This window comes from Perognathus longimembris, chromosome 2, assembly GCF_023159225.1.
Source record: "Perognathus longimembris pacificus isolate PPM17 chromosome 2, ASM2315922v1, whole genome shotgun sequence".
Lineage (NCBI taxonomy): Eukaryota > Metazoa > Chordata > Mammalia > Rodentia > Heteromyidae > Perognathus > Perognathus longimembris.
Window position 1 is genome coordinate 150,547,246 of NC_063162.1, and position 22,839 is coordinate 150,570,084.

At 59.5% G+C, this 22,839-nt stretch overlaps 2 protein-coding genes and 1 pseudogene across 2 annotated transcripts in view; 2 read left to right on the forward strand and 1 right to left on the reverse strand.

Annotated features, from left to right (window-relative positions):
• Nucleotides 1-4,354, reverse strand: part of Atg9b (autophagy related 9B) — a 9,434-nt gene extending 5,080 nt beyond the window's left edge. The window contains 5 exon segments of the mRNA XM_048340467.1: nt 1,264-1,405; nt 2,811-2,972; nt 3,204-3,268; nt 3,680-3,723; nt 3,814-4,354. Of these exon segments, the coding sequence (XP_048196424.1) occupies nt 1,264-1,405; nt 2,811-2,972; nt 3,204-3,268; nt 3,680-3,723; nt 3,814-4,354 (954 nt within the window).
• A 3,875-nt stretch (nt 4,355-8,229) lies between these two features.
• On the forward strand, nt 8,230-22,241 carry Abcb8 (ATP binding cassette subfamily B member 8). The gene is made up of 16 exons (XM_048340477.1): nt 8,230-8,414; nt 13,145-13,457; nt 13,736-13,891; nt 13,966-14,060; nt 14,177-14,282; nt 14,809-14,970; nt 15,098-15,183; nt 15,306-15,403; nt 15,736-15,841; nt 19,338-19,371; nt 19,594-19,730; nt 19,856-19,950; nt 20,074-20,207; nt 20,418-20,565; nt 21,347-21,597; nt 21,858-22,241. The coding sequence occupies exons 1-16, from the start codon at nt 8,320-8,322 to the stop codon at nt 21,999-22,001; spliced, it is 2,160 nt and encodes a 719-aa protein (XP_048196434.1). The 5' UTR covers nt 8,230-8,319; the 3' UTR covers nt 22,002-22,241.
• Nucleotides 10,443-10,861, forward strand: LOC125347324 (annotated as a pseudogene).
• Nucleotides 22,242-22,839: the final 598 nt, after the last annotated feature.

Genomic DNA, 22,839 nt, shown 5'->3' on the forward strand with positions numbered 1-22,839 from the left:
GTAAGGCTTCCTGCCTCCCTCTCACCCATGTTATGGACGGCCATCCCCAGCCAGAGCTCCTGGTAATCACTCCTGTAGCCATGAATCACGCGCTTCCCGGTGACACCCCGCCCTTTGATCTTCAGGTGTCAGACCCAGCCTCCCTCCCGCCAGCAGGTTGTTGACAGGCAGTGGTATCCCACGCCTGCAATTCTAGCTGCCCGGGAGGCTGAGATCTGAGGAGCCAGCCCGGGCAACGAAGTCCGTGAGACTCTTATCCCCATGAACCGGTTTAAGGCCAGAAGCGGAGTGCCAGCCTTGAGCAAAAGTAGCTAAAGGACAGCACCCAAGGCTCTGAGTTCAAGCCCCTGTAGGGGCGCCACAAAAGGAAAGAAAAGCAGGGGTCACCCTGGCACTCTGCCCTTACATCTCTATCTGCTGCAGGGTTGCTGAGGTGTTTTTAACAAAAACGTCCACAATGAGCAAGAAACAGCAAGAGCCAAGAGAAGAGAAGGGGGGGGGGCAGCATGGGAAGGCAGGTAGGTACCCATGGCTTTACCCCACTAACAAAATGCCCCTCCTCTGACCTTCCAAACCCAACTAGAATGCCCTCTGCTCTAGGGAGTCAGGTGACACATTGTTTTCATCACGGGCGTGTGACTGTAAGTCATCTTACATGACCCATCTGAATAAAGGAGGAAAGCCTGGGACAGGTGGCTCACACCTGTAACCCCAGCTACTCGGGAGGCTGAAGCCAGCCCTGGCAAGAAAAGTCCACGAAACTCTTATCTCCAGTAAACTACCAAAAAGCCAAAAGTGGAGCTAGCCTCGAGCACAAAGATGGTGCCCAGGCCTGAGTTCAAGCCCCCGAACCAGCACTAACCAAATAACTAAATATATAAATAAAAGAGGGCTGGGAATGTGGCTTGGTGGTAGGGTGCTTGCCTTAGCATGCGTGAAGCCCTGGGTTCGATTCCTCAGTACCACATAAACAGAAAAGGCCAGAAGTGGTGCTGTGGCTCAAGTAGTAGAGTGCTAGCCTTGAGCAAAAAGAAGCTCAGGGACAGAGCTGAGGCCCTGAGTCCAAGACCCACGACCGGCAATAAATCAATAAATAAGGGGGGGGGGCGCACCTGCTTCCTGACATTACTCTGGGTCCGGGGCACAGTCATGAGAGCCTCATTCTTCTGGCGTTTCCCGCCTGGCCCTCCCTTCTGTGTGCTGCCCCTCCCCCCTCCTCTCCTCTGCCCACTCTGCCCCTGTCCACGCCCCTGCTCTGCTCACCGGGCGAATGTGCAAGGCCTCCCTGTAGAACACTTGGATGTCCCAGTAGCTGAAGAGGTTGCGGACTGAGCGAAGCAGCTGGAACAGCCAGAAGCCAGCAGCCAGGACCAGGAGGAAGACCAGCAGGGTGCTGTCATGGATCCTGCATGGGGTTGGACAGGTCTTGGTGTAGAAAAGTGGGAAGCCCCACAGAGACAGATACCGGGAGCAGTTTATGCAAGCAACAGGTCTCCATCTGAGGTCCAAGGAGGGGTCCCCAAAAAGGCCTTCACAGGGGACTACAAAGTTGTTGTTGTTGTTTTCCTGTGGGTCATGGGGCTTGAACTCAGAACCTGGGCGTTGTCCCTGAGCTATTTCTGCTCGAGGCTAGTGCTCTATCACTTTGAGCCACAGATCCTCTTCTGGTTTTCTGGTAATTAGTTGAAGATGAGAGTCTCACAGATTAGCTTTGAACGATGATCCTCAGATATCAGTCTCCGGAGTAACTAGGATAACAGGCGTGAGCCACCGTCACCCAGCTAAGACTTGTGCTTCCGTAGGCCTTGAAGTTGACCTCAGAGCTAGGCACCAGGGACTCGTGCCTATAATCTTAGGTACTCAGGAGGCCGAGATTTGAGGATCAGGGTTCGGCACCAGCCTGGGCAGGAAAGTCCTTGAAACCCTTGGCTCCAGTTAGGCACACCGAAACGCCAGAGTCCTCCACGCACTGGAGGCTCATGTCTGTAATACTAGCTACACAGGAGCTAAGATCTGAAATTTGAAGCCAGCCACGGCAGGGAAATCTGATAGACTTATCTCCAGTTAATCACAGAAAAAGCTGGAAGTGGTGTCGTGTCTCAAGTGGTAGAATCCTAGCCTTACACACACAAAAAAAGGAGCCTACCTGGAAATGTGGCTTAGTGGTAGAGTGCTTGCCTAGCATGCAAGAAACCCTGGGTTCCATTCCCCAGTGGTGCTGTGGCCCAAGTGGTAGAGTGCTAGCCTTGAGCAAAAGACACTCAGGGACAGTGCCCAGGCCCTGAGTCCAAGCCCCAGGACTGGCAAAAAAATTTTAAATAAAGTAAAATGTTGACCTCAGGGCTGGAGATACAGCTCAGTGGTACAACTGCCTAGAATACTAGAGGCTCCAGGTTTGTTCTTCATCACAGAAATAAAGTTGTCCTCACCTTTCGTTCCTAACCAAGTGAATAAAGATAAACACGACTCATAAACAAAGGCTCTTCATGGTGCTCCATCACTTTGAAATGTACTTTAAAATGCACTCTAAAGGCTGGGAACGCGGCTCAGCGGTAGAGCGCTTGCCCAGCACGCATGAAGCCCTGGGTTCGATTCCTCAGCACCACATACACAGAAAAAGGCCAGACGTGGCGCTGTGGCTCAAGTGGTAGAGCGCTAGCCTTGAGCAAGAAGAAGCCAGGGACGGTGCTCAGGCTCTAAACTCAAGCCCTAAGACGCGCAAAAAAAAGAGTACTGATTTTGACAGCTAACCCAGCCCAAAAGGCAGGGGGTCTGCTCTCTACCCCCACCCCCGAGCCGGTGGCACTCACCTCTCTGCGCACTGGGCCGAGGGCAAGATGGCATCCGACATGGCCACCTTTTTGGGGAATGGTCCGGATCTTGTCTGGTTATTTGGTCGGTTGGCAAAGAGCACGTCATAATCCACGCAGCGAAGGAGGAAGGTTGTAAAGGTGACAATGAAGATGAACTGTCTGTGGAGGACACCGGAAGTGGCGGCGATTAGATTGGAGAATGAGAGGGGATCCTCCCCCCCCCACCCTCGCTCCAGTTCCCAGACCAGCCTGGGACGGTCTCCCCCTCTCCCTCCTCCAGGGCCCTGGGCGGCTTGGGGATGCCCCGGACGGACTAGAAGCCGCCGCCGCCGCCGCCGCCGCCGGCACTTGAAGAGAAGGCGGGGGACCGAGCTCAAATCCGCGTCTCACCCCAGCTGGAAGATATCCTCCAGCAGGATGCAGGCGAAGCCATTCCGCTGGTGGTAGCTGTAGATGTGCCAAGGGTGTCAAGAAAATAGGCCTAAGACACAACGGGCCTCTCCCAAGATGCCTTGCGGAAGCTCACCCCCCCCCCCCCGACCCAGGGCACCCTCACGGAGTCGGCTAGGAATGTGCCAGGTCCGAATGGGTCCCTCCCAGGCTGGATCCGAGCTACTGGGAAGGCTGAGATCGGAGGATCGTGGTTCGAGGCCAGTCCGGGCAGGCAAGTCCAAAAACACCTTGAAGTAGCGCCGTGGCTCAAGCGGGTAGAGCGCGGGTCCTGAGCGAAAGCAGCACCCGGAGACGGCACCCAGACCCCGAGTTCAAGCCCCAGGACTGGCACACACACACACACACACACACACACACAAACGGGGTGGGGAGTGCCCCCGTGCCACCCCTGGCAAGCCCAGCTCAAAGGATATCTGGGTGAAGAAGCTGTCCAGGTTCTGGATGTGATGCCAGGAGCCTGCGTGCAAAGGAACGAACGGCATCAGCCTCGGGGCAGCGGCCTGAGTCATGGGGGGGGGTCCCTCCGAATCCGAGGCTCCCCACTCACCCCGGAGCCCCTCGGGCTCGTGCAGCAGGGGCTGCTGCTCCTCCCCGGGGAGGGGAGAGTCTTGGGACCCCTCAGGGTCGCAGTCCTCCAGCCTGTCGTAATCCTGCTCGGGGATGAGAGGACCTATCCGCAGCCCAGGGGGGTCCTGGTGGCACCGGCGGGGAGGAGGGGGGGTGCCCGAGGATGGGGATGGGGTGCCGTGGGGTCCCCAAGATGGGGAGGCGGAGATGGGTGACATTTGGGGCTGTGGCGGGGGGACGGCTGCGGGCGGGAGGGCGTTCCGTCGAGGCTGGGGAGCCCCTGGCCCCCGGGGGGGCGCCAGGCGAGGGGAGCCCAGGGAAGGAGGGGTCCGCGAGGAGGGGGAGCTCCTCGAAGCACGAGGGGACAGGGAGAAGACAGCCATCCGCCCTCCCCCGGGTCCCCGGCAGGGAGGAGCAGGCAGAAGCGGCGGCATGGGGAGCAGGGGCACCGAGCTGGGCCCCAAGTCTCCCCACCGCCCCAGCCGCCCCCGGCTCCCCCCCCACCCCCTTCGGCTCACCATCAAGTCGTGACTTCTCCTGAGGAGCTGGAGGGACCCAGCCGGGCCTGTCCTGTTCCTGTTCCTAGGGAGGTGTGTGGCCTTCCACCAAGATGACAACAACAACACAACCCCAGGTGACTCAGGCTGGGCAGGCCTCGGGCGTCCCCGCCACCCGGGGCCAATCCGCGAGGCCCAGCCTCCGGGCCTAGGCTTGGGAGGCCACAACTGAAGAGTTTATTGGGATAAGAAGACACACCTGTCATCTCCACCTTCAGACCTAAGCCAGCTCCCAGCTAGAAAAAAGCCCTGGCAGCCAAAACAAAAGCGAGAACGACAGGAGCGGCATCTCAACACGGGATCTAAGAGCCCGGTCGTTAAACTTTTTATTTCTAAAAATCTTATCTCAAGCCCTGGGCAGCGGGGGGTGGGGGTGGGGGTGGGGGTGCTGCTCACGCCTGTAACCCTAGCTACTCAAGGGGCTGAGATCTGAGCCGCCACCGCCACCGTGTGAAGCCAGCCGGGGAAGGAAAGTCCCCGAGACTCTCGTCTCCAATGAACTACTCAGAACAGGCCTGAAGTGGCAACGTGGCTCAAGCGGCAGTGCGCTAGCCTTGAGCAAAAGAAGCTCAGGGACAGCGCCTAGGCCCTGAGTTCAAAGCCCAGGACCGGCAAAAGATACAAATCTTACATCGCTTCCTTCTAAACCTTCTACAGGGGTCAACATTAGGAATAAAAGACGCTGCAATGATATAAGATAAAAGGCTGCCTGTTGGGTTCACCTAAACACGCTAAGGAAGGGAAGAGGGAGACTGGCTTTGCAGCCAGATGGGGAAACTGAGGAAAGGAAGGTATGAGGGAAGGAAAGCCTTCCTACTACTTAAGAGATCATTTGAGAAGCTTGGTGTTGGAAAGGTCGGTTCCATGGAAGTTCCTTCTCTTAAAAATCTGGATGGGATGCCCCCTTCTCCGAGGCCTGAACAAGTTTGGGGGGGAGGGGGCCCTGAGAAGCCTCAGGGCTGGACTGGCAGAGGAGGAGGACCACAGACTTGGGATCTGGAAGGAAATTTTTGGTACTCCAGGATGGGCTGAGTTGAGTTTGTTGTTGTCCCCAGGTGGCGGCTCTGCTGGCTGGCCCAACGCCATTCCCAAGGCCCTGAGTCACCAGGTGCCCAGATGCAGCCCAGATCCGAGATGCTGACGTAACCAGCAGGTGTCACAGGGCCTCGGGGCTTACGACTTAAGGACTGATAGAGGGCACCAACCCAGAAACGGCGAGGAGAACCGGGCTTTCCACGTTGTCTCCTGAAGGAACGTGGAAGTGGTCACTTCCCCACCATTGCCCCACCATTTGGGTCCAGGCTGCCGCTTTTCTGCTCTGGGCATTCTTTCTGGGAAAGAAATTGCCACATAGGTCTGGACTTGCGTGTTTTTATGGCCAAGCAGAAGACATAACGCTTCTACCAGGTGGCAAAAATAAATCCCATGGAATCCCATGTTGTGGAGGAGGAGGGCAAGTGTGGGGTCAGAGAGGGGAGGGGTCAGAACCTTCTCAGGATGAGACTTCCGTCACGATGGGTATTGTAAGGTTCTGACCGGGCCGCTCTCACTCACCCACCTGATATCATACACTCAGCATCACTGGTGGAGGAGAACTCGGGTGACAGAGGGGTGACATGGACCAAGAGGCTTTGTACTCATGATCTGACTTGTTGACGTGAAACCCCTCTGTACAACTACTTAAAGAAAATAAGAACGAAGGAACAGGAGGAGGAGGAGGAAGAGGAAAAGGAGGAGGTCAAGATCAGCCTGGGCAAACTAGGACTCTTCTCTAAACTCTTCAGGCCAATCTCAGCCTAATTCTCATTCACTGTCCAATCCAGTTCTATCCTAACCTCTCACACTCTGACAGACAAGTGGAGGATTCTGGAACTGGATGGACGAGGCAAAGCCACTCCCATGAAGAAGTCAGCCAAGAGGAGGAGGAAGATAATGCAAACAAATCATTATGCAGAAGAATAAACTCTGAGCTCTAACTAGCTGGGCAGATAAGTAAGCAAGAGCAGGAATGAGGAAATGCCCTGGGCAGCAAGATTCCATTTCCTAGAACCCTAGATGGCTCACGCCAGTAATCCCAGTTACTCTGGAGACTGAGATCTGAGGATTGCAGTTTGAAGCCAGCCTGGGCTAGAAGAGTCTGTGAGACTCATATCTCCAGTTAACCAGCAGAAAATGAAGTGGCGCTGTGGCTCAAAGCAGTAGAGCTCTCGCCTTTAGAGAAAAAGCTCAGGTATGGCACTCAGGCCCTGAGTTCAAGCCCCACGACCAACAAAAACAAAAGATGATGACCCTGTGCCCTCCTGAAGTCCTCAAGCCAATGTCTCTCTTGAGCCCTGAGGGCATAATGACTGCCATTCAATCTTCCACACTTGGCCCTAAACCAAACAGGGCAGAGGGTTAAATGCTAGACTTCTGCCCTCAACTTCTCAAAAGCCCAAGTGGGGGTGACCCAAATTTTGAAAGCACTTTGCCTAACAAGCCTGAGGTACTGAGTTTTTAAAAAGTTTAGTGTGGGGGGCTGGGAATATGGCCTAGTGGTAGAGTGCTTGCCTTGTACACAGGAAGCCCTGGGTTCAATTCCCCAGCACCGCATATACAGAAAATGAACAGAAGTGGCGCTGTGGCTCAAGTGGCAGAGTGCCAGCCTTGAGCAAAAGGAAGCCAGAGACAGCGCTCAGGCCCTGAGTTCAAGGCCCAGGACTGACACACACACACACAAAAAGTATAGAGTGGAACAGTGGGGCTCGCACCTGTAATCCTAGCTCTTTAGAAGGCTTGGCACTGAGGATCACAGTTTGAACCCAGCGGGGGCAGGGAAGTCCATGAGATTTTTTTTTTTAAATCTCCAATTAACCACTAAAAATCTGGAGGTGGAGCTGTGGCTCAAGTAGCAAAAAAGCTAAGGGAGGGCACCCAGGAACCTCCCTCTATTGGATAATAAGATCCCAAACACCAAACACCTCACACCTCTTTCACTGTACCAGCAATGGCGTCTTAATCATCAACACTGAAACCAATGGACTGAAGGGCAACGTGTAACAGTTGCTATTTCGTGGGAGGGGGGGGAAGCCTCAGACAATCTGTCAGACAGAGGAAGGGAGGGAGGCACCTGTCAGGGATAGGTCTGAGGCTTCACCTGGAGAAATTACACACTTCCTCAAAAATTGAGGAGATGGGGGTCTGGATCAGAGCCACCCAAGGTACACACACACACACACACACACACACACACACACACACAGAACCCCAGTTCTGTCAGGGCGTGGGGTCTGGGTGTGCCCGTCCTGCCAGTGGCTTGAACTCAGGGCCTAGGCACTGTCCCTCAACTGTTTTTTACTCAAGGCTGGAAGCTCTACCCCCTTGAACCACGGCTCCATTTCCTGATTTTTGAGGTGCAGTGGAGAGGAGCGTCTCAAGGGCTTTCCGGGGCAGGCTGGTTTCGAACCCCACACCCCTCGGGCCTCCTAGGGTTGCAGCAGGTGTGAGCCCCGGGCGCCGCCGGGCTCCCCAGACGATTTTAGCTCCTTCGCCCCTCTACACCCTCCCGAGGACCCAGAACATCCAGGAGCGGCGGGAATATCAGGAGAGCAGCCCGAGGTCAGCAGCAGCCGCCGCGGCCCACCCGGCCCGGCCGAAGCGGGAGGACGAGCCGGGCACAGCCGCCCAACGTCACGCCCAGCCCCCGTCCTGCTCGGCCCCGCCCACGGGGCGGGGAGAGGCCGAGATCCTCTCCAATCACAGCTCAGGAAGGAGGAGGGCGCAGAGCGTGCTCCCCCAACCACAGCCTGCTACGAGATTGACGTGTCTTGCCACCAATCACGGCCGAGGCGCGAGGGTGCTGCCGGGATGGAGGACCTAGCCAGCATGGAGCCTCCGGAGAGATGAGGTGAAATTGTTGTTGCCGGCTCCTCCGGTCTTCCGGCCCCAACATGCTGGTGCATCTGTTTCGGGTCGCGATACGGAGCGGCCCTGTCCCAGGCAGGTCGCCACTGTCCCTCCGCTTCCAGACGCTTCCGGCCGTCAGGTAAATAGCGATCGCTCCTCGGAGCTCGGGTCCGGGACCTGGCCGGCGGGGCGCGGGGCCCGCTGGGAGATGGAGTTCCGGCTCAGCGCGAGGCCTGCTGGGAGCTGTAGGCTAGCTCGGCCGGGGTGGAATGTCACTCCCGGGCCGGCGGGCCTCAATTATTTATGGGCGGTGCCCGTGCCAGCCCGAGACTCCTCACATTTGCCTACGTGAGTCTCGGAGGTCAGAGGCCACGCCCGGCTCGCCGGCGTCCACCAGGGGGCGCCATTCCCGCTTCCACCGGTCCTCCGGGAATTGACCGGGAGCTCTGAACAAACACTGCTGCTGAGTGTCCCGAGACGTCAGTGTCGGTAGTGCACCCCAGGATCAAGATGGGCCTTGAGATGTCAGTGTCCATAGTGCACCCCAGGGTCAAGATGGGCCTTCTGGGTGTCCCGAGACGTCAGTGTCCATATGCACCCCAGGGTCAAGATGGGCCTTCTGGGTGTCCCGAGACGTCAGTGTCCATATGCACCCCAGGGTCAAGATGGGCCTTCTGAGCTGGAGCCTGTCAGCTGGGATGGAGTCGATCTGTAACTTGGTCAGTATTAAAACAGTTCTTAGGAACTCCATACTCACATTGGCCCAGAGAGAGGGATGGGTGGGAAACAAGCAAGGATCCAGAAACCAAATCCTCCATGCGAAACTAGATCTTGGTGAGAAGGGGCTGATGCCCTTCTGATCTAGCAGGGAACGAGCCCAGAGCAGGCAGGAAGGTTGCCAAGGGTGGGCGGCCCGAGCTGTCTTTGTCTTGATGGAGGGAGGGGAAGCTCCGGCTGGAGCTGCCCCTGGACGTACTGGTGCGGGGAAGCCATCCGCCGGCCGTGGCAACCCTCAGGCCCTTCTTTTTTTTTTTTTTTTTTTTTTTGGCCAGTCCTGGGCCTTGGACTCAGGGCCGAGCACTGTCCCTGGCTTCTTCCTGCTCAAGGCTAGCACTCTGCCACCTGAGCCACAGCACCACTTCTGGCCGTTTTCCATATATGTGGTGCTGGGGAATCGAACCGAGAGCTTCATGTGTAGGAGGCAAGCACTCTTGGCACTAGGCCATATTCCCAGCCCCCCTCAGGCCCTTCTTAGTCTCAGTTTGGAGGTGAGAAAGAGAGAAGCTGGAAAATGGCCATAGTAAATAATAATAATAATTATTATTATTATTTTGTCAGTCCTGGGGCTTGGGACTCAGGGCCTGAGCACTGTCCCTGGCTTCTTTTTGCTCAAGGCTAGCACTCTGCCACTTGAGCCACAGCGCCACTTCTGACCATTTTCTATATATGTGGTGCTGGGGAATCGAACCCAGGGTTTCATGTATGCAAGGCAAGCACTCTTGCCACTAGGCCACATTCCCAGCCTGGCCATGGTAAATTATTAAATGGCTTGAGAACAGTCTTGAGGAAAGAAGAAGAATGTTGATATTATTTAAACTAGAGAGAGACTCAGAGAACTATGTCTATCCAAATATAGGTGCATTCATTAGTGTTTTTCAGTAGATTATGAGGTGAATTTACTAAGTCAGAACCATTTAAAAGTAAATGCAATAGAAAAGTAATGTTTAAAAGTTAGGGAAAGTATTTTGTAAATCTTTTCCATTTTAAGTGGCTTGTACAGTAAATACGAATGTTTGTAAAATGTTACAGTTTTCAGATCAAACTATTCCACATCTCTATGAAGGCATGCACATAGTCAAACCAACATTTGCCCAACATCTATTATGTCCAACAGCTCATAAGAGATGTTGCGGGGCTGGGAATGTGGCCTAGTGGTAAAGTGCTTACCTCGTATACATGAAGCCCTGGGTTTGATTCCCCAGCACCACATATATAGAAAATGGCCAGAGGTGGCGCTGTGGCTCAAGCGGCAGACTGCTAGCCTTGAGCAAAAAGAAGCCAGGGACAGTGCTCAGGCCCTGAGTCCAAGCCCCAGGACTGGCAACAAAAACAAAACAAGTAAACATAAGAGATGTTGGGCAGATGTTACATACTCCAGTATGAAATTCTTTTCCCCCTGCTCTTCGGGAATCATCTAATGGAATAAATAAGAAAGGGAAAGAGAGATGGCCTAGCAATAGATGCAGGATGGGAGCTGAGGTTCCGGGAAAGACCTCAGGCTTGGAAGGAGCGGAGTTCACTGGGTCTGGCTCTTGGTGTTGATCTCAATATGCTGCGACGGAAGCCAACGCGTCTGGAGCTGAAGCTTGATGACACTGAAGAGTTCGAGAGCATCCGAAAGGATCTGGAGGCCCGTAAGAAACAGAAGGAAGATGTGGACGTTGTGGGAAGCAGTGATGGAGAAGGAGCCACTGGCTCAACAGTGACCCCAAAAGTCGGGAACAAATGATTAATGATCGGATTGTCTATAAACCCCAGCCCAAGCCCAACAATCGCGCCTCTCAGTTTGGAAATTTGGAATTTTAGATGGATTTTCTGGAATGCCAGAATCCCAGAATGGAATACAATGATAGTAGAAGTACAAATCAGGTTTAGAGAATTGAATGCTTGTAGTGAAGCAGAATGTTTTGTCTCTTGCATGTAATTAGTGATGCACAACTCACACAACCTGGAATCTAAATTCTGGTTTGTGTCTGGAACATTTGACTGTGTAAAGCTTATCTGTTCGCTTTTAAAAATAAATGTGTTTTTGGAAAAAAAAAAAAAAGAAAGGGAAAGAAAGGAAAGAGAATTAGTTTCTTTATCTAAAACTCGGGATCGACATTAGAAAATAGTGGCAAACAAGACAGAAAGACCATCCATAGGGCAAGAAGTATGGGCCTCCTTGAAATGGAGGAAGGAAGGAGAGAGTCTAACTAGAAGAGTCTGGGAAAATGAAAAACTATGATGGTGAACTGGGGCGGAGGGGGGAACCCTATTTCCTTTTTGATTCTGTATTTCATGGTTATTTTTGTTTGGTTTAGTCTGAGACAGGGTCTCTCTGTGTTGCTCAGGCAAGCCTGACACCCGTGGTCCTCCTGCCTCAGCCTCCAGAGCGCTAGCACCACCGCCACGTCCCGCCACGGCTGATGGCGGTATTCTTTTTGGTTTCCTAAGCCTTTCCCGTCACTAGTCGCTTGGATCTTTCGAGTATCGAGTCCCCTTCAGCCGATCGCTTCTGCTTCTAACTCGCCTTTCTCTAGCCAGTTGTATCTCTCTCTGTCCCACGTCCCTCTGCCATGATCCTAACAGTGCACATTTGGTTATGTCCCTAGCCTACAAAAAGCTCCAGCGGGTCTGGCCAGCGCTCCTCGCTGCGTAGACGCCCGGGAACCACAGTGTCTCCCAAGCCTGGGACTCCGCTCTGACACCCCGATGAACCTTCCTTCTCTTCTTCCTCTCTAACCACACACATCCCCCATGCTCTCCGTCCGCCTTGAGCATTCCCGTGTTCTCTCCTCCGCGGTGTTTACGCAGCGCTGGTCTGTGCTGCTGCTGGACAGGCAGCGCCTGCCCTGTGTTCTCAGTGTGGTCACGCTTTCCTGTGCCTGACCCAGGGCCTGAGTGCTGTCTCCGCTTTCTCGCTTATGGCTAATACTCTACCACTTGAGGCACGCCTCCAATTCTGGCTTTTTTTTTGATGGCCAGTTGGAAATAAGAATCTCACCGACTTTGCTACCCGCGCTGGCTTTGAACTGGGATCCTCGGCTCTCGGCCTTCTTAGTAGCTAGGATGATAGGCGTGAGCCACCGGCGCCCATCTTAAGTCCTTGGCATGTGGCTCTTTCCCTCTGTGCTTCGGTGCACACAGCAGCCTGGGCCCGGGACGGGGAGGTAGATGAGGTAGCAGGCGACGGGGCGGAGCAAGTCAGAGGCCTTCGGTCACCCGCTGACCCAGCCTTTCACCTACAGCCGTGGGCACATTGTGCTTGGCAGAGTAGAAGGAGTCTGGTTCCTGGAACCCGACGTGAGAGCTCTCCTGTCGTTCCATTTCTGCAGCCGGAGGACAGATTGTATCAGATTTCGATTGTGCATGCGTGTTGTCTTATCAAGTGAGAGCCGGGCATCTCCGGGCAGGTGAGAGGCGGGGGCAGCAGAGTCAGGGCCCGCCGGCTCGTCGCTGTGAGCGTGTGTGGGGAGCTCCCCTCCGAGCCTCAGGCTCCTAGGACTTGCGGGCCCCCGTCTGGCAGGAGAATGTCCCAGACTGCCCGGCTGTCCTCTCTCCTGCCCTCCAGCCCTGACGAGCCAGACGGGGAGACGCGGGGCCTGGAAACCGGCCCTGACCACAGACTTGGGGTCGTGGGGGGTCGAGCGGGACCTCGGACCAGTGCTGGCCGGCGCTGGCTCCGAGATCGTGCAGAGCGACGCGAGAGCGCTGTGAAGGCTGACGTTGGGGGCTCACAGTCAGGATCCATAGCTGCGTTGCACGCGGGCTTTCGTTGCAGAAGCTGGAGTGGCTTGAGATGGCCCGGGCGCTCGGCGGGGTGGCACCTGGGTCTCGCCGCCCTCGAGGGCGCGGCCCGAGCCTCAGCGGCTCCGTGGTCCTAGCTTCTCGGGAGGCTGAGGCGGCAAGAGCACGCCGGGAGCCCTGGAGCGGAGGACTACACAGGAAGACACAGTTTCACCAAGAAGGGACAAAAGCAAACAACGGCGGGGAAGAGGGCTGGAGGGAGGGAAACGCTGTTCCCGGAGGGCCTGTCGCTCCAGGGCTCTGTGGGTCGGCTGAGGGACGGGCTGGGACTCGGCCGTCGTTGCCCTTGTCTCCTGGCAGGTCCCCGGATGGCCACGTCAGCTCGTCCCTCCTCAGGGCCGTCGCCCGGGTCCGGTCGCAGCTCCGGGCCTGCCTCCCCGGAGCCCCGGCAGCCCCCGCCCGGAGCCCCTCGGCCTGGCGCTGGGTCGGGGGAGCCCTGCTGGGCTCCGCGGTGCTGTGCCAGGGTCCCCGCCTCTGCCTGGTGGCCCTGTGTGAGGCAGGAGAGGCCCCGCCCGCCCGCGACACACCCTGCCTGGGGGACTCGACATTCAACTGGAAGCTCTTCTGGCGCTTTCTGCGGCCACACCTGCTTCTCCTGGGGGCGGCCATCGTGGTGAGGCTTCTCTCACTCCTCCATACTGGGAACAGGGAGACCCTGCCCCGGCCTGAGCTGCCCGGGAACTCCTTGCTGCTACCGGGGGCCCTGGGACTCTGCGCTTAACTAAAGAGGAGCCGGGCAGGGAGTGTGGGTTTGTGGGGCGTAGGGAGGGGGGGGTCCTAGAAGCCTGGGCCCTGGCTGTGTCCCTCTGAGCAGCCACCGTGGGGAAGGGGAAGGCCGGACCCCCCTCCCGCCCTCCAAGCCTCCGTCCCCTCCGCCCCGCCCCGTTTCAGCTGGCGCTGGGCGCGGCCCTGGCCAACGTGCAGATCCCCCTGCTCCTGGGCCAGCTGGTGGAGATCGTGTCCAGATACACGCGGGAGCGCGTGGGGAGCTTCGCCTCGGAGTCCCGTCACGTCAGCACGCAGCTGCTGCTCCTCTACGGCCTCCAGGTAGGGCGGGGGAGGGGGGCCTGGGCCCCGGGGGGCCCCCCTGGCGCACCCCTGAGCTCCCCCGCGTCCCGCAGGGACTGCTGACCTTCGGGTACCTGGCGCTGCTGTCTCACGTCGGCGAACGCATGGCGGTGGACATGCGCAAGGCCCTGTTCAGCAACCTGCTCCGGTACGGGCAGCCGCGGGGCCCGGGGCTGGGGGGAAAGGGGCTGGGGGGGGGGCCACACCCTGAAGTAACGTCTCTCTCCCCCCGCACGCATGCCCCTGCCCATCTCTCATCACCAGACAAGACATTGCTTTCTTTGATGCCAAAAAGACAGGGCAGCTGGTGAGCCGCCTGACCACGGACGTGCAGGAGTTCAAGTCCTCTTTCAAGCTCGTCATCTCCCAGGTCAGTGGCCCAGGCCCCCCCCCCCCCCCCCGCAGACAGACAGCCCCCCCCCCCCCCCCCCCGCCGTGCAGACCAGCCCCAGCCCTGAGGTGGGAACGTGAGGAACCATGACCTCTGTGCAGGAGGGCGCCCAGGGGCCCGAGGGCTCACACCCGAGTCTGTCCTGGGGGGGGGGGCGCTCCTGCCCTTGCCCGGTGTGCTGACCCCTGCCCACGCGGAGCTGGCACGGCGGCCCCTGCGGATCCCCTCCCGCCCCCCACCCCCCCGCCTGCCCCCTCTCACCCCCATGGCCCGAGGTGGCCAGCACTCGCTGGTATCACCGTGGGTTTTCTTCGTGCAGTTTCTAGAACAGAAAGAAGCAAACTGGGGCGTGTTTAGGGGAAAGAGCGCCCATGGATGCTCCCGACCCATAATGCCTCCCGGTCGGACCCTAGTTGTCTGCAGACGGGTTCCGAGTCTGCGGGCGGCCTCCCCCCGGCCAGGGGCCGCGCCGTGACCGCCCCCCCCCCCCCCCCCCGCTGTCCAGGGGCTCCGCAGCTGCACGCAGGTGGCCGGCTGCCTGGTGTCCCTGTCCCTGCTCTCCCCGCGCCTCACCCTGCTGCTGGCCGTCACCACCCCCGTCCTGATGGGGGTCGGCACGCTGCTGGGCTCCAGCCTCCGGAAACTGTCTCGCCAGTGCCAGGAGCAGGTACGGGGAGCCCTGGTCGTCTCCCCCTGCCTGCCCTCCCCCTCCCCCTCCCCCTCCCCCCCCCCGCCCCGAGCCTCCCTGGCCCGCCGTCCCCGTCACGCCGTTTCCTGGGGTGGCCTCCACGCAGATCGCCAGGGCGACGGGCGTCGCGGATGAGGCGCTGGGCAACGTGCGGACCGTGCGGGCGTTCGCCATGGAACGGCGGGAAGAGGAGTGAGTTCCGGAAGGGCGGAGCCCGCAGCGGCGTCCTCCTCCCCCACCGCCCCCTCCCCCCCGCTGCCCCGTGCCCCCCGCCCGTCGGCTTCCCCAGGGCCTGACCCGGCCTTTGTGCCCAGACGCTACGGGGCTGAGCTGGAGGACTGCCGCTGTAAAGCCGAGGAGCTGGGCAGGGGCATCGCCGCCTTCCAAGGGCTCTCCAACATCGCCTTCAACTGTGAGTGGGCGCGCCCTCTCTCCCCGCACCCCCCCCCCCCCCCCCGGGGAGCAGGCATGGTCCGCGGGCAGAGGAGGAGCAGAGGTGGGTGAGAACACCACTCGGTACTGACCATCACCTTGATTTGCCGGGTGCCCTGGCTGCTAATGCCTGCAGGCAACACAGTAGCGAGCACCACCCACACCCCACAACAGCGTGTGGGGAGACCTCCCCTGGTCTCACCTACAGTCTTCAGTTAGCTCCTGGCAGAACAGGGCTTGGATTTGGGGCTGATGGGCCAAGCTCGTGGCTCATCCTTGGGCATTTCTTCCTTCCCATCCTCTCCCCCACAGGCATGGTCCTGGGCACCCTATTCATCGGGGGCTCTCTTGTGGCTGGACAGCAGCTGACAGGGGGAGACCTCATGTCCTTCCTGGTGGCTTCCCAGACGGTGCAGAGGTGAGTGGGGTCCTTCCCCGTCCCGTGGAGCCCTCTGCCACCGTGCAGAGCGCTGCCGGCCCAGGGTGCCAGCACACGCTGGCATAACCACTGACCAGCCCCGGACCTGCCCAGCTTGCCTCAAAAGCACACCGATGTACTCTGAATCCCCCTTAGAAATGTGGTTGGCATTGTTGGCTTCTCAGGCAACTCACAAGTGTGTGTGACAAGCTCTGTGTGTGTGTGTGTGTGCACGTGCACGTACCAGTACTAAGGCCTGACTTCGGGGCCTCGTGTTCTTACTTGGCTTTTCTTTTGTGTTGTTGTTGTCGGTTGTGGGGCTTGAACTCAGGGCCTCGGCACTGTGCCTGAGCTCTTTTGTTCAAGGCTAGCCTTCTGCCACTTTGAACCACAGCTCTACTTCTGGTTCTCTGGTGGTTCATTGGAGATAAGAGTCTCGCGGACTTTCCTTCCCAGGCTGGCTTTGAACCACGATCCTCAGATCTCAGCCACCTGTGTAGCTAGGATTGCAGGTATGAGTCACCTGGCCCTTAACGGGATTTTTTAAGGGCGTGCCTCTCTCCACCTGTCATCTGCTTGACCATTCTCTGGGAAGAGCAGTGGGTTCTCTCTCCCTGAGAATGTCACCCTGTAGCTTGCCCATTTACATTAGTCTGGAGCTACCTGCTCAGCAGGGCCCTGTCTGCCTTGCGGGCCGGCCATTACCCATCAGCCACCTCTCCCGGCAGGCCTCCCTGGGCCAGCCATTACCCATCAGCCACCTCTCCCTGCAGGCCTCCCTGGGCCAGCCATTACCCATCAGCCACCTCTCCTGGCAGGCATTCCTACTGCTGTTTTCCACTTTGCATTTCCCCACACATGGCGAGTATAAAAAGTACATAAATATACGTTAGGATAAATAATTAAAGAGTGAATATGCTATAATAAATGATTAAAGAGTAAAGACCTGTTACCACCAGTCACATCAAGAAAACAGATACCCCCATCTGCCCCGTGGCCCTTCCCGTGCCCCAGACCTTCCTCCCTACTCCACAGATGACACGCCTGCTTCTAGCGGTGCCCCTACCCCTGCTCGGAGTCTTGCCTTGCCGCCATTGCACGTCAGTGTCTTCCTGGTTTTTGTTTTTGTCCTTGCTTGGTTTGTTCTTGGTGCTGGGACTGGGACTTGATCTCAAGGCCTGGGCACTGTGCTTTAGCTTTTTTTGCTCAAGGCTGGCTCTCTACCACGTGAGCCATACCTCCAGTTCCAGCTTTTTGCAGTTAGTTGGAAGTAAGTCTCATGGGTGTTCCTGCTGAGGTTGGATTCAAACCTTGATCCTCAGATCTCAGCCTCCTGCTTATAGGATGACAGGAAATGAGCGACCGTCACTTGGTCTCCAGTTCTTATAGAATAATTCAGCATGAATTACTACTGGCCCACCAGTAGGTCGGACAGCCCTTTTTGACCCCCAAACAGAGAAAAGCCCTTCTTGGCCCAGCTGCTGTTCCTCCAAGCGGTGCACACATTGCCACTGCTCCACACGTCCTCAGACCCTCCGTGGGCCTGAGGAGCCTTCGCCCTCTTCTGCCTCAGGAACCGTGGCGTGGTAGCTCTGGGATCCGGATGCCCGGACGTGGCGCGGCGAAGCTTTGGGCGTCCCCTTTGCGTGCCCGTGCGGCTGGGTTCCGACCTCCAGTCGGGATGATCTTCCTGGTCCTGAGGACCCAGAGGAGCCTGCCGGGCCCTGTCCCGCTTCTCACTCCTCACCCCGCCCCCCACGGCGGGCGCGGCCTGGAGCCTGATCGATCGCGTGACAGCGGCGAGAGGGCTTGGGCCGCCCGTGTGGAATCGCGTCTTGCGTTGAAGAATCACAGCGTTTCCTCCCGGTTCCCGCCGGCTCCCGGGGGCGGGGAAGGACGGGCAGGCCGAGAGAGGGCAGAGCCCAGGCGGGCCGCGGTTGGGGCCGTGCCGCCTCCCCACAGCGCGGGGCCTAGCCCCGCCTGGTCGGGAACGCGGCCTGCGGCGTCTCGGAGCAAGGTCACCGCACACCAGTGAGTCATGGGCGTTTTGGGTTTCACTTGCAGCCAGCTCGCTTGCCAGGCCCTAATGGCTTCCAGATCTCTCAGACGGGCCCCCTCCCTGCGGCTAGTGCCGATCGCCCCGAGCCTGCCAGAACCGCTTCCTTGTGGGTTTGGGGGCGCCTCCCACCCCCATTTGTGGCACTGGGAGAAATGAGTCTGCTGCCCGCGGTGCTGAGGAGTCGGTCTTTCCACGGCACCCGGCGCCCACAGTGCCGCTCAGACGGTCACGGGTCGGCCAAGCCAACGGGGACCCGTGACTCAGGCCATTGACTCATCCTCCTGCCCAGCCCCAACCCCAGCCCCGCCAGGGCAAAGGAGGCGACCCACAGTCTAGACAGATAAACACACATGCCCATCTCCTGCACACACACACACACACACCCCTGCACAACAAGGCCCAGAGTACAGATTCTGTCAGGAATGTTTGTCTGTTGTTGTCGGTCATGGGGCTTGAACTCAGGGCCTGGGCACTGTCCCAGAACTCTTCAGCTCAAAGCCTAGCGCTCTACCACTTGAACCACCATACCACTTCCAGTTTTCTGGTAGTTAATCGGAGATAAAGAGTTTCACAGATTTTTCTACCTGGGCTGGCTTTGAACCGCAATCCTCAGAGCTCAGCCTCCTGGCCAGCTAGGATTACAGGCGTGAGCCACAAGTGCGTGGCCAGAAAGTTTTCTTCTGGGCTCTTCCCAAAGTTCCCTGTTGTGGTCCCTTGGCTTTCTCATCGGAGATTTTCTGTTTTTGTGCCAGTACTGGGGCTTGGCCTGGGGCCTGGGTGCTGTCCTGTAGCTTTTTGCTCAAGGCTAGAGCACTGCCCCTTGAGCTACAGTCCCACTTGCAGTTTTTTGCTGGTTAATCAGCCTCATAGACTGTCCTGCCCGGGCTGGCTTCGAGCCAGGATCCTCAGCTCCCAGCCTCTTGGGTAGCTGGGATACAGAGGTGAGCCACCGGCACTGGCCGAAAGCACTTTCTTTCCTTCTGCCTTCGTTTGGATGTGAGTCATGGCTTTCCCAGGAGCTCCGATGGTGGGCCGTGGCGCCTTGACCTCTGTGGAGGCTGAGGCAGGAGGTCACAGGCTCAGCTGGGGTCCCTCCTGGAGGACTTGGGGGTGGGGGGGGCGCTGCCAGCTGGCTTCGTTCTCCACACTATAGACCGGGGCGGCGTGAAGACCCGCGCTGCGGCCCAGGCCTGTGCATGCCCGTGGCCTCCCGGACCCCCTCCAGGTGTGGAGTAGGCTGGCACACGGCTGCCGTCCAGGAGGGCCCTGGTGCCCGGCGATGTGGCCCTGGGCCCCGGCGCTCCTCTGGGGCGTCCGCCTTTGTCCCCGAGTCCCGTGTCCTTGCCTGTCCACGCGCGCACTAATCAGACCACTGCAGCGCCCGGCCTCCGCGTGCCCGCTCTCATCGCCATGTTCTCCAACCCTCTCTCCTGACAGGTCCATGGCCAGCCTCTCGGTCCTGTTTGGGCAGGTGAGTGGCGGGGAGGGGGGCTGTCCCAAGATGGGGCACCCAGATCTGGACTGGGACTACCCAGTCGTGTGGGTGCTGCCTCTGTCTGGGGAGGGGAGGGAGTCCCAGGGCACTGGCCTGTGGCGGGGGTGGGGGGGGGACACCAGGCATACTACACCCCCTGTCTGGCACCCAGCAGAGCCCCAACTCCCACCTCACCCAAAGTCTGGGTTCCCCCTCAAGGTTGTGCGTGGCCTGAGCGCCGGCGCCCGTGTCTTTGAGTACATGGCCCTGAGCCCCTGCGTCCCCCTGTCTGGGGGTTCCCGCATCCCCGGCACGGAGCTGCGCGGCGCGGTCACTTTCCAGAACGTCAGCTTCAGGTGAGCACGAGTGGGCGGCGTGGAGCCAGGACCCCCAGACTGAGACTGGGCGGGGGGCAGGTGGAGGGGGGGGCCGGCTGGGACCCCGGGGGCCGGGGCTAGCTGGGGCTCTTGGCTGTTCCCAGTTACCCCTGCCGTCCAGGCTTCGAGGTGCTCACAGACTTCACCGTGACGCTGCCCCCCGGCAAGATCGTGGCCCTGGTGGGACAGTCCGGAGGAGGTAAGGGGGGGCCCCCGGCACTGCCTCACCCCGCTGTCCTCCGGGAGCCGCTAGGAGCCTGGCTGGGGTTTGAAACGGCCACGGGGGGGGGGGGTCCATCTCCTCACTTCCCCCACCCGCCAGGAAAGAGCACCGTGGCCTCCCTGCTGGAGCGCTTCTACGACCCGACGGCCGGCGCGGTGACGCTGGACGGGCACGACCTGCGCACCCTCGACCCCTCCTGGCTCCGGGGGCAGGTTCTGGGCTTCATCAGCCAGGTGCGAGCCAGGGGCGGGCGGGCCGGGCCCCCCGCGCCGACCCCCTCACCCCACCTGTCGGGAGTCACTCTCCGCCCTCGGCAGAAGGCACCTCTGCTTGACTGGGCCGAGGAAGCCGTCCAGACGCCCTGGCGCGGCCCCGGCCTTCCCCGAGGAGGAGGAGACCGGACGCGGTCTGCGCATCCCATCCCGGTCCCCGCCCCCTCCCAGGAGCCTGTCCTGTTTGGGACAACCATCATGGAGAACATCCGCTTCGGGAAGGAGGACGCGTCGGACGAGGAGGTGTACGCAGCCGCGCGAGAGGCCAACGCCCACGAGTTCATCTGCAGCTTCCCCGAGGGCTACAACACTGTTGTGGGTGAGTTCGGGGCCGGCGGGGGGCGGGGGGGGGGGGTTGGGGCCGTGAGCCGTTGGCTGCGGCTGGGTGAAGCGGGGGCAGCTCTGAGCAGGACTGCGGTGCAGAGGACAGAGGCCGCTCGCTGTATGGGGACGAACAGGGGATTCCTGGTTTTTGTGCCAGTCCCGGGGCTTGAACTCGGGGCCCGAGCACTGTCCCTGAGCTGCTCTGTGCTCAAGGCTCACGCCCTACCACTTGAGCCACAGCGCCACTTCCGGCCTTTTCTGCCCTGCTCTTGAAACATGGCACCTTGAGAGGATGGGCTGATGTCCTGGTCAGGTCTCCGGACTCCCAGGAGAGATGTGGCCGGCCCTGGGACACTCGTGTGTGCCTAGTGAAGCTCGGCCTTAGGGCTTCATCCCAAGGGCTTCTCCTTTCCATCCTGGGGGTCAGATTTACTGCCCAGTGTCTAGTCTCGGTAGCAGAATGTTCCAGAACCTGTCAAGGGAACAGCAGTGGGCGGGGGCTGTGGCCCCGCCCCGGCGGTCACTAGTGTTGCGTGTCCCTAACGCAGCTGTGTTCTTGCCGAGAGGGCCGCGCGCCCTCCCTGCAGAGGAGGTCCCGGTGGGGCAGGTGGGTGGCACTTTCTCTGTATCTCTGATCCCCGAGGGTGCGCCCCCTCCCCTCTGACCTGTGACCCTGCCATTGCCTTGCTGCCCGCTGAGGTCTTTTCTTAGCACTTTCTCACTGCCCTCCGGGGTGGCGCCGCTGACCCGCCCTGCCCTGCCCCGTCCCTCCCCAGGTGAGCGGGGGGCCACCCTCTCGGGGGGCCAGAAGCAGCGCCTGGCCATCGCGCGCGCCCTGGTCAAGCGGCCCACCGTGCTGATCCTGGACGAGGCCACCAGCGCGCTGGACGCGGAGTCGGAGCAGGTGGTGCAGGAGGCGCTGGATAGGGCCAGCGCCGGCCGCACCGTGCTGGTCATCGCCCACCGGCTCAGCACGGTCCGCGCCGCGCACCACATCGTGGTCCTGGCCAAGGGCCGGGTGTGCGAGGTCAGTGCGGACCTGGGCGGCCGGAAGTGGGGGGGCGGCACGGGGGGGGGCCGGGCACTGGGAACAACCACATCTAGGGGCCAGCAGTCCCCGGCCCCAGGGGAGCCGCAGGCCCGCCGGGTGCAGGTCCAGCGGCCCCAGTGCTCCCGGGGTCACCCCGCTCCCTCACCTGGAGGAAGGACCGGGTTCCCCAGCCCCCCGGCTTCGTGGCTGAGGGGGGCTCAGCCCTCCCGGGGAGTGACCGTCCCGCGATCTTCCAGGCCGGGACCCACGAAGAGCTCCTGAAGAAAGGCGGGCTGTACGCAGAGCTCATCCGGAGACAGGCCCTGGACACCCCACTGGGCGCTCGGACCGCACCGCAGAAGAAACCAGAAGGTCCCGGGACCAGCAAGCCCGACTCCTGAGGGTCCCCGTCCGAGGTCCAGTCTGACGGCCACGCGTGAGCCGGGACTCACTCGGCTGGGGTGTGGCCACCACTGCTGCCCCTCTGCTCACAATAAAACGTGGCCCCAGGAGGCGGGACTCCCCGCCCCCCGCCTGCCGCCTCCTTCCTGCCGGAGCGCTGAGTCGTTGGTCTGTTCTTGGGCACGGCACCCCAGACTCCTCGGCCCCCGCCTTTCTCTCCATCCCAGCCCTGCCTGACTGCCAGAGCCTTTCTTCCCTAGACTAGGGACGGACCCTCACACCTGTGGCCCCCTCTGCCTAGCTGGAGACGGAGCCTCGCCTTGGCCTGTCTTCCAGACAGCCTTCCCTCCCCTTCCTGCATTCCCACAGCCTAGGTGTGTGTGTGTGTGTGTGTGTGTGTGTGTGTGTGTGTGTGTGTGTGTGTGTGTGCAAAGTACCGTGTGAAGTTGGTCTGAGGAACAGGGAGGTTCATGAAGCAGGTAAGATGACAGCATCTTGACAGCAAATGGGCCGGACAGGTACAAGGGCTCACACCTGTAAGCCCAGCTACTCCGAGGGAAAGGTCAGGAGGCCTGCGGTGGAAGGCCTGTCCAGACAAAAAGTGAGACCCTGGCTCAACAGATAACCCAGGCCTTCGGGCCGAGCCTCTAACAGGTATTCTGGAGGTTGTAGATAAGAAGATCTTGGTCCAGAGGAGCCCTAGGCAAAAATAGGAGACCCCTAGGGGCAGGGAGTGACTTGATTAAAGCAAAACAAGGGCTGGGGCAGGGTTCAGGTGGAAGCAAGCTTGCCTAACAAGCCATGGCCCCAGAGTGCAAATCCAGCTATTGCCAGAAG